This window comes from Athalia rosae, chromosome 7 (assembly GCF_917208135.1).
Source record: "Athalia rosae chromosome 7, iyAthRosa1.1, whole genome shotgun sequence".
NCBI classification, from domain to species: Eukaryota; Metazoa; Arthropoda; class Insecta; order Hymenoptera; family Athaliidae; genus Athalia; species Athalia rosae.
Genome location: NC_064032.1, coordinates 14,146,441 through 14,162,473, shown reverse-complemented (window position 1 = coordinate 14,162,473; position 16,033 = coordinate 14,146,441). Strand labels below are relative to the sequence as shown.

At 36.5% G+C, this 16,033-nt stretch overlaps 1 protein-coding gene across 3 annotated transcripts in view; it reads right to left on the bottom strand.

The window, feature by feature from the left end:
- Positions 1–449: 449 nt before the first annotated feature.
- LOC105689526 (obscurin-like) overlaps positions 450–16,033 on the bottom strand; it is a 144,207-nt gene continuing 128,623 nt past the window's right edge. For 2 of the 3 annotated variants that reach the window (XR_007279248.1, XR_007279249.1), the window contains 4 exons: positions 9,094–9,246; positions 8,903–8,997; positions 1,198–1,406; positions 450–809 (listed from right to left, as the gene is read on the bottom strand). Coding sequence is in view for 1 of the 3 variants with exons in the window: in XM_048657948.1 (XP_048513905.1) it covers positions 9,149–9,246 (98 nt within the window). In the remaining 2 variants the exon portion in view is untranslated. Of the gene's footprint in view, positions 810–1,197; positions 1,407–7,408; positions 9,247–16,033 lie in introns of those variants that run through there. The other variant, XM_048657948.1, reaches the window with a different exon arrangement.

The window sequence follows — 16,033 nt, the reverse complement described above, 5'->3', positions numbered from 1 at the left end:
TATTCTAAATCCGGAAATAAAAATTTTCTCCGAAAATAAAATTTTGTATCAGGAGAACAGAAATTCTGAGGAGGTATTCCGAGACCGGGTGCCTGATCATGTGCATGCATTCGATCCTGTGTATAGCATCTCTTTAGAAATTTTTTTTTTTTTTTGGTATCAGGAGTACAGGATACCCGAGGAGGTATTCTAAATTCGGAAATAAAAATTTTCTCCGAAAATAAAATTTTGTATCAGGAGAACAGAAATCCTGAGGAGGTATTCCGAGACTGGGTGCCTGATCATGTGCATGCATGCCTGCATGTATCTCTTCTCATATGGATGCGACGAGGCGGTCTAATTCAGGGCCTGACGTTGTAATATTTTGCTCATTTTGGATGTTGATCTTGATGAATAACGATGGAATGGGTTTCATTTGTAAAAATCGAGTCTATCAACAACGTTCAGCTGTATGTTTATTCGTAAGTTACATAGGTGAAATACATTCTACTATCGCCTCATTTTATCATAATCTACTACATTCATAATGTCCTAATATTTTCCCTACAATCTCGGTTAATTTTATTATTACAGTAGTACTTAAGTAATTTTTCTAAATACAAGTTTTGTAGATATGAATATTCATGCAAAGGTCAATAATTATGCAACATGATTCATTTTTGTTCGAGATACTCGCAGAGATAAACACTTTTTGGTCAGAAGTCAAGGAGATGTTTGCCAGCGAGCGGAACGTCATTCTTCTGGCACTTGTCTTTTTTGGCGGGTCCTTGCGACGTTGATGTTTCGGAGCGTCAGATCCCCTGAGAGTGCTGGAATAAAAATGATGCATCGAATATTAGTTTGGCAATCCAGAGGTTTGAGACAAATTCATTCGTCTTCAATTTCAATTGATTCATCACCTTTCCATGAAACCAAAAGTCGAAAGAAGGTGGCATTCGATTCGTACCAAAAATCAAAACTCATCAATTCTTAGAACATGATCGCGAACAAAACAATCACATGCAGATCTTCAAGGGATACAGAGAACATAATCTCTATAACGTTTCAAATATCAAATTTACGTACGTCATACCGAGAATATTCCAACATTCAATCCGATCGCGACGTAAATTCTCAAGTCTCAAATGTTTTTCATTCATGTTACCGAATAATCAGAATGACACATGTTGAATTGAATATTTTTAATCGTGATCTCACCGTTCGTGAATGCATCGCTCGATCGAAGCTGATAAAATGTGCAAGAAGACGGCACCAGCACCCAGACTACAGACTCCGTTGCCAACTTAATAATGAATATAGAGCGTCCCGTATCGTTCCACCAACTCGATTCAACTCCTCTTCGCGGGACTTCATCCTCCTGTTTTCAGGTAGAACCGACACCAGGCGACTGCCATTTCACCTGCCATCTATAGCTGGGAGAATTAGAAAAACTTTTCTCTGGACGAAACGAATCAGAGTATCTCAATTCTTCTCTCAAGATGACTCCCAGAGGAATATACAAGCTACCCTACCAGATGCTGCTGTAGAGTCATATGTACGTTCGCAGAAAAGTTGCGTTGAACCGCATCGAAAATATAAGTCATATTACAAAAAGTCTGAGAAATAAGAATAGCGACTGTAGAAAAATAAAAAAAAGTCCGCTTCTAGGATCCCGCAGGATCGAGATGAACTATTCATCGAATAGTTTTGAAAATCATGCTGCGTCGTTGTTGACAGTTGCGCTGAACTGTTTATCTTGTCAAGCTTTCGGGTAAACTGGTTTGAATAATTAATCCAATTGGCCCAGCAGTTTTGGCTGTCTATTCGTCTATCCGCCCGTCTCTCTGTCTGTCTGTCTCTCCAACCATTTCGAACACATATCGAATATTCAAGCGTCCTTGGTTCACTCTCTGCACGCTTATATCGTTGATGATGTACAAGGATCGTCTCCAAATCCCTTTCGCGATCTCAATTAATCAATTAATCCTCACTATTTTCAAATTTAACCATCATCCTCACCGCGTTGATTCCCCCCACACACGATACGAGGGATGGACATTTTCAAGACGGTCTAAAAGTGTGGAAAATTATTCACAAGCCAACGACGCTCCATGTTCCATCGATATTTGGCGCGCGATGACGATTCACGTTCATATATTATCTACCTCTTTCCTGATGAGATAATGCAGCACGTGGATGTAGATAGGCGTGCATGTAACGTGTGAGTTTGCGGCCGGACATGATTGCAGATAATTTACGAGCGATGAACATCAGTTATAGCGTTATAGGATTTGGAACTGGAAAGCCTCATACGCGTACACATATATATATGTACGTAGATCACGCAGTGCTAGTTTGTAGTTAGTAGAGGATTGTTAGCAAATCGGTGGTCACTCGATCTGTCGTCAACGATCAACGATGTTTGACGAGGTAATGGAGGTACCGTGTCGTCCGTGTCAGAGTTGTGTGTTGACCAGGTCAGCAAGGCACCGTTGACGTTAACGTTGACGGTAACCGTCGCGTTCGAACCAACGTCTCCAGCTTCAAATCTGCCACCGATACACCGGATTCGTTTTAATGTATTCTACCGTCGGTCACAGGGCCGAGTAAACGAGAAATTAGAAATTTAACGATCAATTCCGGTCCGGGATTTCGGTCCAACGCGAGTTTACGGTAATGGAAACTACAATCATCAGCCCAATAATCTCGCAGCGATCGAGGATTTAGGGGAAAACATTCTCAGGGATGAACGATCGAAGGCTGTCGTTCCGGTTTCCGTTCGCATATCATTATTGGATCAGTATTTTTTTGCACGAAGAAAAAATAAAATGGTATCGAATGGCGAAGTAGAAATGAATTTCGCAATTGTCGGTCCTACGTGTAACAACTACAAAGAAATAATACACATGCCGAATTCCCCCTTCCGTTTTCTCCCACTTCCGCCATTCGGATAGCCGAAGTTCGTCCGATTCCCGGAGACCTGTACACACACACACACACCGATGTAATTCACTGTTTAACGAAACCGCGTCACGGTGGACGCTCGCAATCGAAATACCTTTGAAACTCCTACTACTTCTACCACTACTTCTACCGCTTTTACTACCGGCTTCAACCCCCATCCGCTCACTCACCCCATTCTGAAGCCACTGCCGTTACTTTCCAACCCAAGCCAGCCAGCCAGCAGCAACGTTTCTTTGAGGGACATTACGACCCCCACAATTAGACAGAGTAACAGCTATCTCATTCGCATTTTACGTCAGAGGGAATAAATCTGCAGTAGACCATATTATAGGTACCTAACCCGATGTCTGATCGATAGAATTCAACTTCAGCTAGCCGTACTCCACTGCTGTAACTAATAAATACCGCGGTTGCGTCCTTTGCGGTCCTCGAAAATTAAAAAATGAGATTGAAAATTATTATAAAAACGCAACTCGATTCGAAGTGAATAATAAATTTAGCAATTGATTGGAGTAAAGGAGCGATTCCGACTTCTAAAACGAGAGTTAATTTAGTTAGAATTCGTTGCACCGCATAATCGGGCAATTTTGTCATTTCACGATCGATTATTACCTACGGTATAACGGGTGTAGTTTCGTGAGAGCGTTGACCGATGTTTAGGGCTCCGTGCATCGAGACATTATGAAGCCCCCAACCGAACTCCCTCGATTTCTCGTAACACGATGTTCCGAGATACCGCGGGTACATCGTGCCTGGAGTACACGTAAAAGGGCCGTGTAAGCGTAGGTATAGAAGAAGAGGCCGCAGTGGGACACTTTAGCTTGTTTCAGAAGCCTCTAAATCTCTGGAACCGCCGCTGAGTGACCTGTTTGTCGGACCCCCAGGTGACCTCGGGGATCGACTGTTGAGGGATGAGCTACCCGGTCACTCGGGAAACAATTCACGATTTCCACTGGGTTCAAGTCCCGCAAACAAACGCTACTCTGAACAGACAAACAGACGTCCATCAGCCGCCAAAATCTAAAGCCACCCATTTGCTCTTCTCTATACGTATACTACAGACGACGGATATCCATCTTTACCTTCACTTTGTCAACCGATCCCTTAATTTGTTTTACCCTTTTTTTTTTAATCTTACTCACGACCCGCTGTATTCTTAGGATTCATTATTTAACAAGGGATGAATGTTTTTTTTGCTTCATCTTTTTTTTTCATACCTATACGTATATGTTGAATATTGAACACATATACTAATATGAATTTTTTATTGTATTTTTCTCGAGTGATACAAATACTGAACAGCGAATACCGACATTAAAATTATTTTATTTTTTTATCCCCTTGCTTTTATATATTCAGCTCATTTCTCCTTCGACAATTTTTTCTCGTTTTTTTTTTCTCTTTTTATATCAATCATCATTCACTCCTATGAGATCTTAATTAGTCTTAACACATACGGCTTATTACATACTAGAGTGCCACTCGTATATTTTATTTATATGTATAGTTCTCTCTTTCTTTATTTTTTTCATCTCATTACGTAATTAGGTGATTATAGTTTATTTATTTGATTTAGTTTTATTTTTGTCCCGATTGCAAATATACATATAATATATTATAACGTGTATCTCGTACATACATACGTATAACTACGATAATTAGTTATTCTATTAATAATGATAATAATTATTATCAATAATATTATATACATATAACGACGAATGTGATGAACGGTGATACGATATTCATATTCCCCCTGTTATCATTATTACGAATTATTTTATCTCCTCGTGTGATGTGAGCCTGAAATCTGATGGGAAAATCCTACAATATTTTACGACGAATCAATAATGTTACGATTATCACATTTCGGACGTCCAAGGTTTATTGTACAATTTAAGTTTTAAAAAATTTCATTAATTTTTTTCTGTTATTTCAATTAGTGATTTTTAAATCGCTCGTAGCTGCATTTTTATTTTATTGATTCCACATGAAATCACTGGTGCAAAGTAATGGAATAAAAGGAGACCCAAAAGACAGAAAGATAGAGTGAAATAGATATGCTAAAAAAAAAAAAAAAAATCCTACATAATCCGGTATATCAGACTCGGTTGTTTTCCGTCTTTTGAGAAATCGCAAGCTTAAACATACCTCTTCCCGTAGGATAAGGACAAGGGCTCTGTGTCTCTCTAATGGCAGGATTTCAAAAGGCTCACATCTCGAAAGACGAATAATCCTTTTTTTTTTTTCAATCTTCTCTTCTTTATCGTCACTATTACCAACATTAAAATCATCAGTATCGGTACCGTCATTATTAATAAAAATATCATCACGGTTATCATCCTAATGATTATTTCGATGAAGAAGAAGAAGAAAGTGATTTGATAAAGAAAATTGAAAATCGAGTTCAAGTCTTTCTTTAATTTTTTCATTTTTGATTTTCGTTTTCATTTCGCCGTTATTTGCGTTTCGCCTTTTTTTTTTTTTCGTACGTCCGTATATATTTAGTTTGGCGATAATTCAGAGCCTCGGTTGTTTTGTAAATTCCCTTGAAATAATTATTATTCATATCCCGCGATATTCGCGGACTGAAAGGGCTACGTACGGCAGTATAACCCGGTATACCATGAAACAGGACACATGGGGGTGGTTGTGGTACGGTCGGGTGGTTTTGCAGAGCTGCCATGCCACCGCAGTGTCAAATATTTTACCAACCAAACACCCTCTCTTTCTATCCGACAACACGTACTGTACGTACGGTATACTTTTATACCTGTTTTCCACCATACTGCGTTCAACAAAATATTATATGTAACCCATGTTATATTTGTATAAATTATACCCGCTTTTGTTAATAATGAATTATTAAACGAAACAACTACAGGGGCTGCTATTGATTCACATAGGCCAATGCATCCGATGATTTTACGTACAATCCTCCCCCTGGCTCCCCGTGTCCACGTACCGCAAAAAACGAACCCCATAAAAAGTTCTCTTATAATTCTATCTGAAAGTTCGTACGATAGACCTTCGTGTTTTTTCCACGATTCATTTTTCATTTAATTTATTTATAGAGTTTATTTTTTGAAAATTCATCTCATATTCGACGATGGGGAATTCATGCGGGCGTGTTTTTCATCCCTCGTGTGTTATATTGTTTCATACGATATAATTTTCATCGCGAGGTCGCAAAATTTTTTTTTATCATTATTATTATTATTATGACTATTATTGTTATTAATTTATCGTGGGAATATCGTCGTGGCGTTTCACGTAATTAAATATTCCCCGTGACATTATAACACCTGGGCGAAACAACAGATTTCCCAATTCACTCGCCATGTGATAATATACGTATGCACCCATTTGAATTTTTCCAAAATTCGATAATCATTATTCACCATCGAGTGGGAATTTTATTTTTATATCGGAGTAGTAAAAGTATCGGTTAAAAGTCACCGTTCGATTACCTGATTTTTACCCCCTCATTGTTATTAATTATATACATGAAGTATACGATTAATTGTTCATTAATTTAGGAACATCAAATGAAATGAAATTAATTACACGTACAATATGTTTCAAATGGACATATTAAATTATCAGTATTGAAATTCCAACACTAAATTAATTTAATTATAATTCACTATTTAGCTAGTAGTTTGTGATTATTATTAATATTTTTATCATTAATATATTATTTTAATTTTGTTTTTTCAACGTTATCAATTATAACTGCAGTTTTATCTGCATTTCGCATTACTTTATCATTTTCTTACTCCCTTTCGTTCGTTTCTTCCGTTTTTTATATTTTTTTTTCTCTTACTTTTCAATATAATACATGTATATTGAATTTTGATATGTTCGCAACATTGCTCCGTTTATGTAATAGTAATAATTATCCACCGAAATTATATCATACGACTCAACGATTTTTAATTCATTATCGATCATTTGCCGCTGCGATTATTTCGTGCACGGTAACATTTATCATCGTGGTAAAATTCATTTATTGATTTATTTATTTATTCATCTAGTTCATCATCTTATTATATTATCACCGTATCATTTCATCCACGTCGTGTTTCATGTATATGTATATAATACATATTTTTATATAGTTATACGTTATATGCACGTCCATTTGCCATTTGGAGCATAGTCAGTATAATGTATAAACGTTGATTTAATTTATCATACATTTCGTTTAATTATTATAATCTACGTATATGTCTATACCATACGCACTCTAGGTTAAACAATACCGACGGCGTTGATTATTATTGTACATATTTATATTTATCAGTTTTAAAATTCACTCAAAAGTTTAAAAAATTTCATAGAGAAACGATAATAATTTTACGTTGTATACGTATTCAAATTATATACCTATATATGAATATTTATTGAATACCTCTATTATTTTTATATCATTAGATACGTACGTGTAATATATTATACTATATTGTTTTTTTTTTTTTTGTATCGTTTTCGTTATTATCAATATTATTATCATTATTGTTATTATCGCCCGACAATTAGTAGATTGATCAATTAATTAACTAATGAATTACCGAATTATTTATTCATAGTTGTACGGTTCGAGTTAATATTTCACTTCGTACTTTTAGACTATATATTTGATTACACAGTGCGATTCTGGTGAAAAGGGTCGCGGTCAACGCATGCTTCGAAATATTCGTATTTCTCGTTTCGCGAACGAGCCCGAGCTTCGCTGGATTCGGCCTAGACACAGGGGTAGGCGACTTGTTATGATCTACGACCCTCAAGGTGACGCCCCATAACAAAGCGTCTACGCTGCTGGCTACACCGACTCCAGCAGAGCTCGGGCTCGCTCGTGAAACGAGAACTACGAATATTTCGAAGCATGGTACTGTACATGGTTAATATATTATATGTATAGTTTACAACAGTTTGTATTTTTTTTTTTTCTTTCTTTTTTGTTTAACTTGATGGATATCAGATTATTGACCGTTCTTACAAACGATATGAAATGTACAATTACACTACTATGATTACCGATAGTTATATCTATATTATATATAATTTAAAACACATCTAGTTCGTAAATTTTATCAAACATAATGAATTTTTTCATATGTACTGTACATTTATACGATCTGTGAATAAAAAATTTGAAAAAAAAAAAAAAAAACAATCCAAATGTTATCTACACCGGTGTAATAATTATTATACGGACTTGCTGAAGTTCGTCGATTTCTTTTTACTCTTTTCTCTTTTTTCTTTTTTCTCCTCTCTTTATAGGAATCTCTATCATTACACGTGAAATTTCAGTATACCGCGTGATCTCTTGCTTTTATACAGTATAACTCTGATATCGAGATCATTAAGAATTATTATGTGTTATCAGATTGTTATAACATCACTATTACGAATATTATTATTACTGTTGTTATAGTTGTTGTTCTTTTTCTGCAATCGTAATTATATGTGTTTTTTTCCCACCCTAGGATAGCAGATATCAATTATTAAGAATCGTACCTTCCTCACTCATCGCATCTGCTACTCGATATCGTTACCTCATTAATTTCAATATAATTTATTACACCCATATCAAAGGTGTACGACATACGTCTATTTTTATATTCGCATAAAGAGTATAACGATGAGAAAACTAGGGGAAAAATAATTACACCCTATTCGAGCATTGTCTCCATAGTCATCGCGTTTTGTTTAATTTTATTTTTCTTATTACGCCACAGTTATTTTCTCCAGCCATTTCTTTCTCCGCTTTTTACGTTTAATAATTCTTTTTTCTCCTCGCGTTGCAACGGGGTTTACGTTTTATTATAAGCTTTGTACAAAATTTTTCATATTTTTCAATTTTCTTTTACTCAACGTGCATCAACCGTCGCGTGGATTATTATTTACTTAGTTATTGTTATTATTAACGTTAGAGTTATTGTGTGCAAATTACCTGAAACTTGCCTCGCACTTCGTCTTCATCTTCATCATCATCATCATCATCACCGTCGTCGTCGTCGTCATAACGATTTCAGGACCGTGTCGTCGCTGAAATATTTTTTATTTATCTTCTTCAGTTTTTATCTTGCACAATTTTTATAATTAAAAGTGTAGGTTTAGCACCATTATATTAAAATAACATACCGTAAAATTAATTGTAATAATTATTATAGTTAATTAATATTCCCGGGCCACGTGGTCACCTCAAAAGTGACGTTATGGAAAGCGCGATGATCAGGGCAAAGGCTGAACGAAGTCCAGCGCTTCCTCCGTGCTGCATGGCCGCCGGATTTTCACCTGAAAAAATATCGAAGAAAAATTGAATAAATAAATGAGAGAAAGGAAATGATTGGTCAAGAAGTTTTATGACAACGAGAAAAAAGAAATGTCATTAATTTACACCCGCATATGCCCGTCGAATTGTAGAACCCACGCCGGTAAGTTTTTCACGAAATAAGGAAGAAAAAATAAAATAAAAAGCCTTTGGGGAGCGGAAAGAGAAGGGAAAGAAAAAAAACTCCAAGAACCATTCCCAATAAGGGTATAGTGGCTAGATTTAGGAGCCGCGGAGATAAGGAAAACTTTGGCATTCAATAACAGTCAATGACGATAGTTTTTTCGGTCGATTTGTCTTGTTATACGACCACCAGTGGCCAGTTCCTACTACCAACTACCGGCATTTTTCCTTTTGATTATACCAACTTATTTTTTTTTCTTCCTCTGCTCTATTTTTTATATTTTCTGTTCCCGCACCCTGCGGTGGTATTTTTATTATAAATCCGAGCGTCGAATTTCACGTGACGTATCCGTACGCGAATTGTATCGATCGATTTTCTAATTACCGACGCGATGGAAAATTATATTCATTGATTCATTTTCGCCGATACACGGGATGTCGATGATGAAAATTTCTGCGATGAAGAAGAAGCGATGTGAAAATTGGGATTGAAAAATAAAACGCAGATGTCGTCAAATTGGTGGGATTCCGATGGGATTATAGTACGTTCAGCTTCTGGTGATATTCTTGCTAAGCCTCAATCAGACCGTTCCTTGAAGCTTAAGGGTAATACTTTTATTGCGATACCTTGGAAGCTCGCCTCTATCGCGATAATTGCAGTAAAAGAAACGATAAATTTAAATCAGTATAGACGCGCTTAATCGGTTTCATGTAATTCGTAAAAATACATTGAAAACTGCTCCTCGGCAAAAATATTTCACTCAAGCTAAAACCCAATTTCCGAGCTTCGCGTAGCCAAAAAAAAAAAAAAAAAAAAGTAAAAAAGCCATAGGTCGCGCCTTCCTGTTTCTTAGTCCTTCGTCTACAAGAATCCTTTCATCCAGCACTATAAGGATCATCGTCCATATCCCATAAATTATCTTCGCGCGGTGCAAAAGCTTTTGAATTTAATACCACCGATACATCATCGTAGCTGTGCATATATATACATGGGTACATTATATGCCTATATATTAGATATATGTATAGTAAATTATATGGTACTGCGGGTGCAGAAATGCCAAATTAACTGGCTTACAACACACCAAACTGAATGGACAAACCCTTATACAGAAATTTAATGGGCTGTGAAATTATCGTATTAATTAATCCTAATGCAATGTAATTGTCTCGTACAAATAATTTCGTTTTAATATCACACGCCAAGAATATTGTTTTCTCCATTCGGGAAGGTTTCTAATTGTATTATTTTTTTTTTTTCTCTTCCTTTTCTTTCTTCTCTTTCTTATACATTTTCGGTTCGTCGATCAGAGAAGATAGAATAAAGAAAGAAAGTAGAGCGTGGAACTTTCCGCGCACTGGCCCCATGGGATTCAATTAAAAGCTGATAGAGAGAAAAATTTACAACTTTGTTTACGCAGCTGTTATTCAGTGAGGAGGGTAAGAGAGGATCGGAAGGAATTGCGAGGAAGGAGGGCACTGATTGGCTGAGGAGAAACGGGAAACTGAAAACGAAAAACGGCAAGAGGATATTTCGTATGGGGGATGAAGCGGGGAACGAGGTAAAGTAGGGTGAGGACAGGGCAACCCGTGCGACTTTAATATCCTCGTTTCTTTACCGGTTTAATTCTCTACTCTGCCTTCTTTTACGTAGCACAAAAAAAAAAAATAAAATAAAATTCAAACAATTAAAAAATTAAAAAAAAAAAAAAAAAAGAAACGAGAGAAGATAAAGGAAAAGATTTGCATTCATTGTAAATGAACAGAGAGATGACTTCTTCGTTACTATTGTTTTAATGGCAATTAAAAATTTGAAAAAAGATCATTACTTTTCATGAATCGCCTGAGGCGATTCTATTAGTTTGAACAATTTTTTTGTTCTGTTTTTCTTCCCTCAAAGGGTTGACTTGCGGTGAGTTTAGAATTTACGAATAAAAATAAAAGTATTTTATCAAGTTGCACGTACACTTTATCTAGTTCTGGAATCTGGAAACACGGCTTCATTAGATGTGTTTAAACTTTATACATAACAATGAATAATACTCAAACTTTACCAGCGAAAGTTTTTTTTTACAATTTTATTTTTTTTTTCCACCCCGTAATAAGGAGCAAAAAGAAAACGGAAAGAAGAAATTATTTTTATTCATCAACTGCAACAAACAAACGGTAATTGAAATACGTACGTAAATCAATTATTCAATTGGATGATGAATGTAGTAAAGAGTTTTCGTTCACGGTTTTCACAAAGACGATGGTTTCAAAAGTTCTTTCTACTTTCACCATTTATTTTTCTCAGTTTTCTCCTTTCTTTCCCCCCCCCCCCCCCCCTCCCCTACTCGTCCGGAGATTGGAAATGGATAATAAATTCTTTGTCAGGTATTTTACAACTTGTAGCTATTCTCTTCCCCTCTTCTGTACTATTTTGTTCCCCCCTTATCTTATTCCATCTTTTTTTTTTTTTTTTTTCTCCAAAGTGTTTGAAACGCGGCGGCCAGTTATTATAGAATTTATAGTAAGCGGGGTCGACCCGAGCTTCTGCGCTATACCGGTATTGCGGGACACGAAGACGAAACCCGTTGAAGCGGCTTCTTTTGATCGTGCGAAGGGCTAAACTGTGCCGGGATATAGATAGATAGATAGATAGATGGATCGATCGATCGGCGGTAACAAGATTAAGGATAAGATGAAGCTGGCCGTCGTCCAATAAAGTTACTCCCGCCCTCCCGTCCTCCGGCTCGATTCCCCTTCTTTCCCCTATGTACCACAGTATGTATACACATGCATCCATATACCGCTGACGTGCACACAGCCGTTTCTGGACGAAACGATTTAAAAAGTAAAAAGTCGAGAAAAAATAACATACCGGTTAAAAAAAAGTTTTATTTCATCTCTAAAGATAAACGGGCGCGCCAGGGTGATTAATAAGATTATTGTACCGGCTAAATCTCTTTGATTATCAATCGTTCGGATAAATTGACTTAACCGTTAATTAAACCGAATGAAATGTCACGCGTGAACCTAGAAAGAGAAGAAAAAAAAAAAAAAAAAAACAACGAAAATGGAAAAGAGAAAAAGAAACCGCCAGCGTGTACGCCGTTGATCAAAGCCCGGAGAAGTGAAGCTAGTAGCGGTAGTCCGCGTCAAGTCAGACACCTTCCCCCACTCTACCCGATGGTCCGACAGCAGCAGCGCTACTACTACTGCCGTTACTATACCACTGCCGGCCTTATTGCTTTCCATTCCTCGTTCTCTGATTTTCTCTCAGCCATTCTTTTACTCGGGAAAATTCTTCGCAAAAATATATACGTATATACATCATCGCGATATTAAAAACTACGATGACGATTCACAAGTGTCAAAAACTACACACTCGTATGCCTTGTTTGAAGGATATTTTTAAAATACTAGAAATTATTATTTTTTTCTTCAAACCGAAAAATTTTCATTTAAATTCGCAAGGTCTTGTACACCTAGCGGCACCGCAGGTTCAATATAGCGGGGATTATGAATAATGTATATATATATATTTCACTGGATGAGGAAGAGAAGCTAGGTATTTATTTCTTCTTCTTTCTTTTTTGGCTATTTCTTTTTTACGTTTTACGTAATTTTCCTTTTCCTAAAGTCTTGTCCAAAATGAGCTGTCAGGCCGGCAGCAGGACGCGACTAAGAGGGGTGGCTCACACAGGCCTCTCTAGCCCTTCACTCAGTTACTTGTATATTATACCTACACGTTCGCACATATATACGTATATTGTACATATATATAGATATGTAATACCTCTACCTACATTGTTATGCACAGCCCCGTTAACTACGCTTCACCGAGAAGAGCGAGAACAGCCTTTCGCAAACTCCTCACGCTCTCCTCACGCTAGAAACCGACGAAACTGCAAAATAAAAAAAAATGCGGAAAAAAAGGAACAGAAAAGGAAAAAGAAACGAGAAGAAGAAGGAGAAAAAAAAGAATATATATATATATATACACAGCCGAAGAGAAGAAGCAAGAAGGGCGTTGCGGCCGACGAGGATATTAATGGGTCGAGCGTGACACCCCGCGAAATAACTATCCCCCTTTCACCCCTTTCCCCAAGAATCTCCTATCTCTAAGAGCCACGAACTAGATCTCTATAGATACACGTATACATATATACCCATGGAAAACTATGCGTAAGTATAGGTATGTGTAGAAGTTCTGTATTACGGGGAGGACGTACAATATGAAACAATTTATCTATAGAACGTGTCCCAAAAAAATATCTTCTGAAAAAAAAAAAAGAAACGTACGAAAAATTCTCGCTACAAGTTTCCCGAGAACGAGGAAAAAAAAAATCCAAAATTCAATCAATAATACATTCAGATATTAATTTTTTTTTTTTTTTTATCAACCACATACAATGGATTCAAAGGCTCGATTAATTTATAATTGAGAGATTATTTCTTAACTACCCCTCAAGTTTTGAGTTTTACTTTCACCCGGTAGAAAAAAAGTAGTTAGGTAGGCGGGTAGGTAGATATAAATATCTCAAGAAAATCGCGAGAACTTTTAGTCCCGTAACTGCAAAATAAAAAGAAGGTTAGAAGAAAAAAATAAAATTGTTACACAGCCCATAGATCTGGTCGTGGGACGATGTCCAGTAGGTTCCCAGTACTAAAAGGGTTATAAAAATGTCAGAATTAGGTGTACTGAAAGTTTTACCGCAATTTAGAGTAAACTGTAGCCGAACCCTACCAGAAAAATTTACGATATTATTACTACTAAGGATATGTTACACGGGGACCATTTGGAAGTAATTACGATACGATTATGGCGTGATAATTTTTTGTTCCGAATTTGTAGAAAAAAAAAAAAAATTCAGATAAATAAAAGAGGAAGAGAAACACCGAATAAAAACTAAAGGGAATTTTCAATTTGAAGATATGAACAAAACGTGCTGCAGTATTCCAAGAAGGTGGACGTTCAAGTTCGTCATTAGCTTCCATCTGGTTTGGAAAAAGGTTGTCAGGGGCGTTCATTTTTCACCCTAGAAAACTCCCAAAGTGAAACAAAGAGGTCAGCAAGACCCATACCTCCGCTCCGCTGAAGTCTAGCACTAGGTGGATAAATACATATATATATATATATATATATACGTATAATAGAATAACGGGTTATATATTCTCGGAGTTTGTGTGCCGGTGAGGTAACTAGAGGTATATATACGTACGTACGTATAAAATGTATACAGATATACTCCGAGTGAAGAGATAGTGGTAAGTAATGTGCGCACCCCGTTGCACCCCGGCTCGTATTTAATTAATAATACTGCACACCCCGCGCACTCGCCTATCTCAACTAAAAGAACGAAACTGTAGTAGAATAGTCGTAAGTATATAACTGTACGTATATATACAATTGTACGTTTAGTTATAATTTAGATTAATTACTAAAGCGCGAGTAATAAAGTGACGGTAAAAATAAGACGTACTACACATCCATAAGTTCGCAATTCCTAGTTGAATTAAAACTTCACATTTATCATTTTTATATTTATTATAAGACCATCTGGATCTACCGCTCGAGTGCAAAAAAATTTATGAAAAATGTACTATAACGTTATACCTTTCAAATCTCACCGTTGACGTGCGCGCGAAATTAATTTCTAATTTGAAATGAAAATTTCTCTCATCTTAATTATTCTCACATTATTTCTGTACAGCTACTTATAAATTAGTATATATTACGTTTTGCCTTGGAGAAAATTCGAAGATAACATTGAATTATTATATTCCATAACGAATACCTAATTTTCTAATATTAAATCACCGGGCATCGGAATTATATACCTTTTTCGGATGCATGGGAAGGCGCAGAATATTATATACCTATTGTATAGGTATAGTAGTACACCTCACGCCACGGCGAAACGGAAGATCGTAAAATAAGGAACGAGCTTTCCCACCCTCCGGGATAAAAGAAAAAAGAAGACACGAGACGAGAATAAGGGAAGGGATATTCAACGAAATATTATAACACCTTTCTATCCAAAAAAATTCTGAGTGAGTATCCATTTCTAGTTTGAAAAAATGTAAAGGAAGTTAATAGAAAATGAATATAAATCGTTCTCAAAATGAGAATATAATTCATTCCGACTATCCGTTTCGTCGAATGTCATTTGAAACGTATAAAGAAGGTCGGTTAATGTCACCTTGAGTTTTGGATGTTTGCGAGAGAACTAATGCAATTCCATTTGACAAGTAGTCTAGATCATGAGCGTTGCATTTTAAACAGGTTTCCAAGGGTGTCGCGAACTGGGGAGAAAGAGGGGTGGCAGGAAAGGGGTGAAAACTAATCTTCAGAAGTATATTGCAGCGGCTCACGTCAACCTAAAACGAGAGAGGTATAAATTTTGGGGCGTAGCGCGAACTTGTATTCCGCGTATAATATCACCGAATGGACAAGTTTAATATGTTTTCATTTCACCATTTTTTCTCCCCCCACTTATTTTCATCGACACCTTTTTCTTTCACTACCTCCCCCGCATACAATTTCTACCAAAGACACTACGATAATCAATTCGTGAGGTTTCTTTTTTTCTTTTCAGTTTCTTCTGCGAAGCTGTAGCCTAAAATCTAAAGGAAAATAAG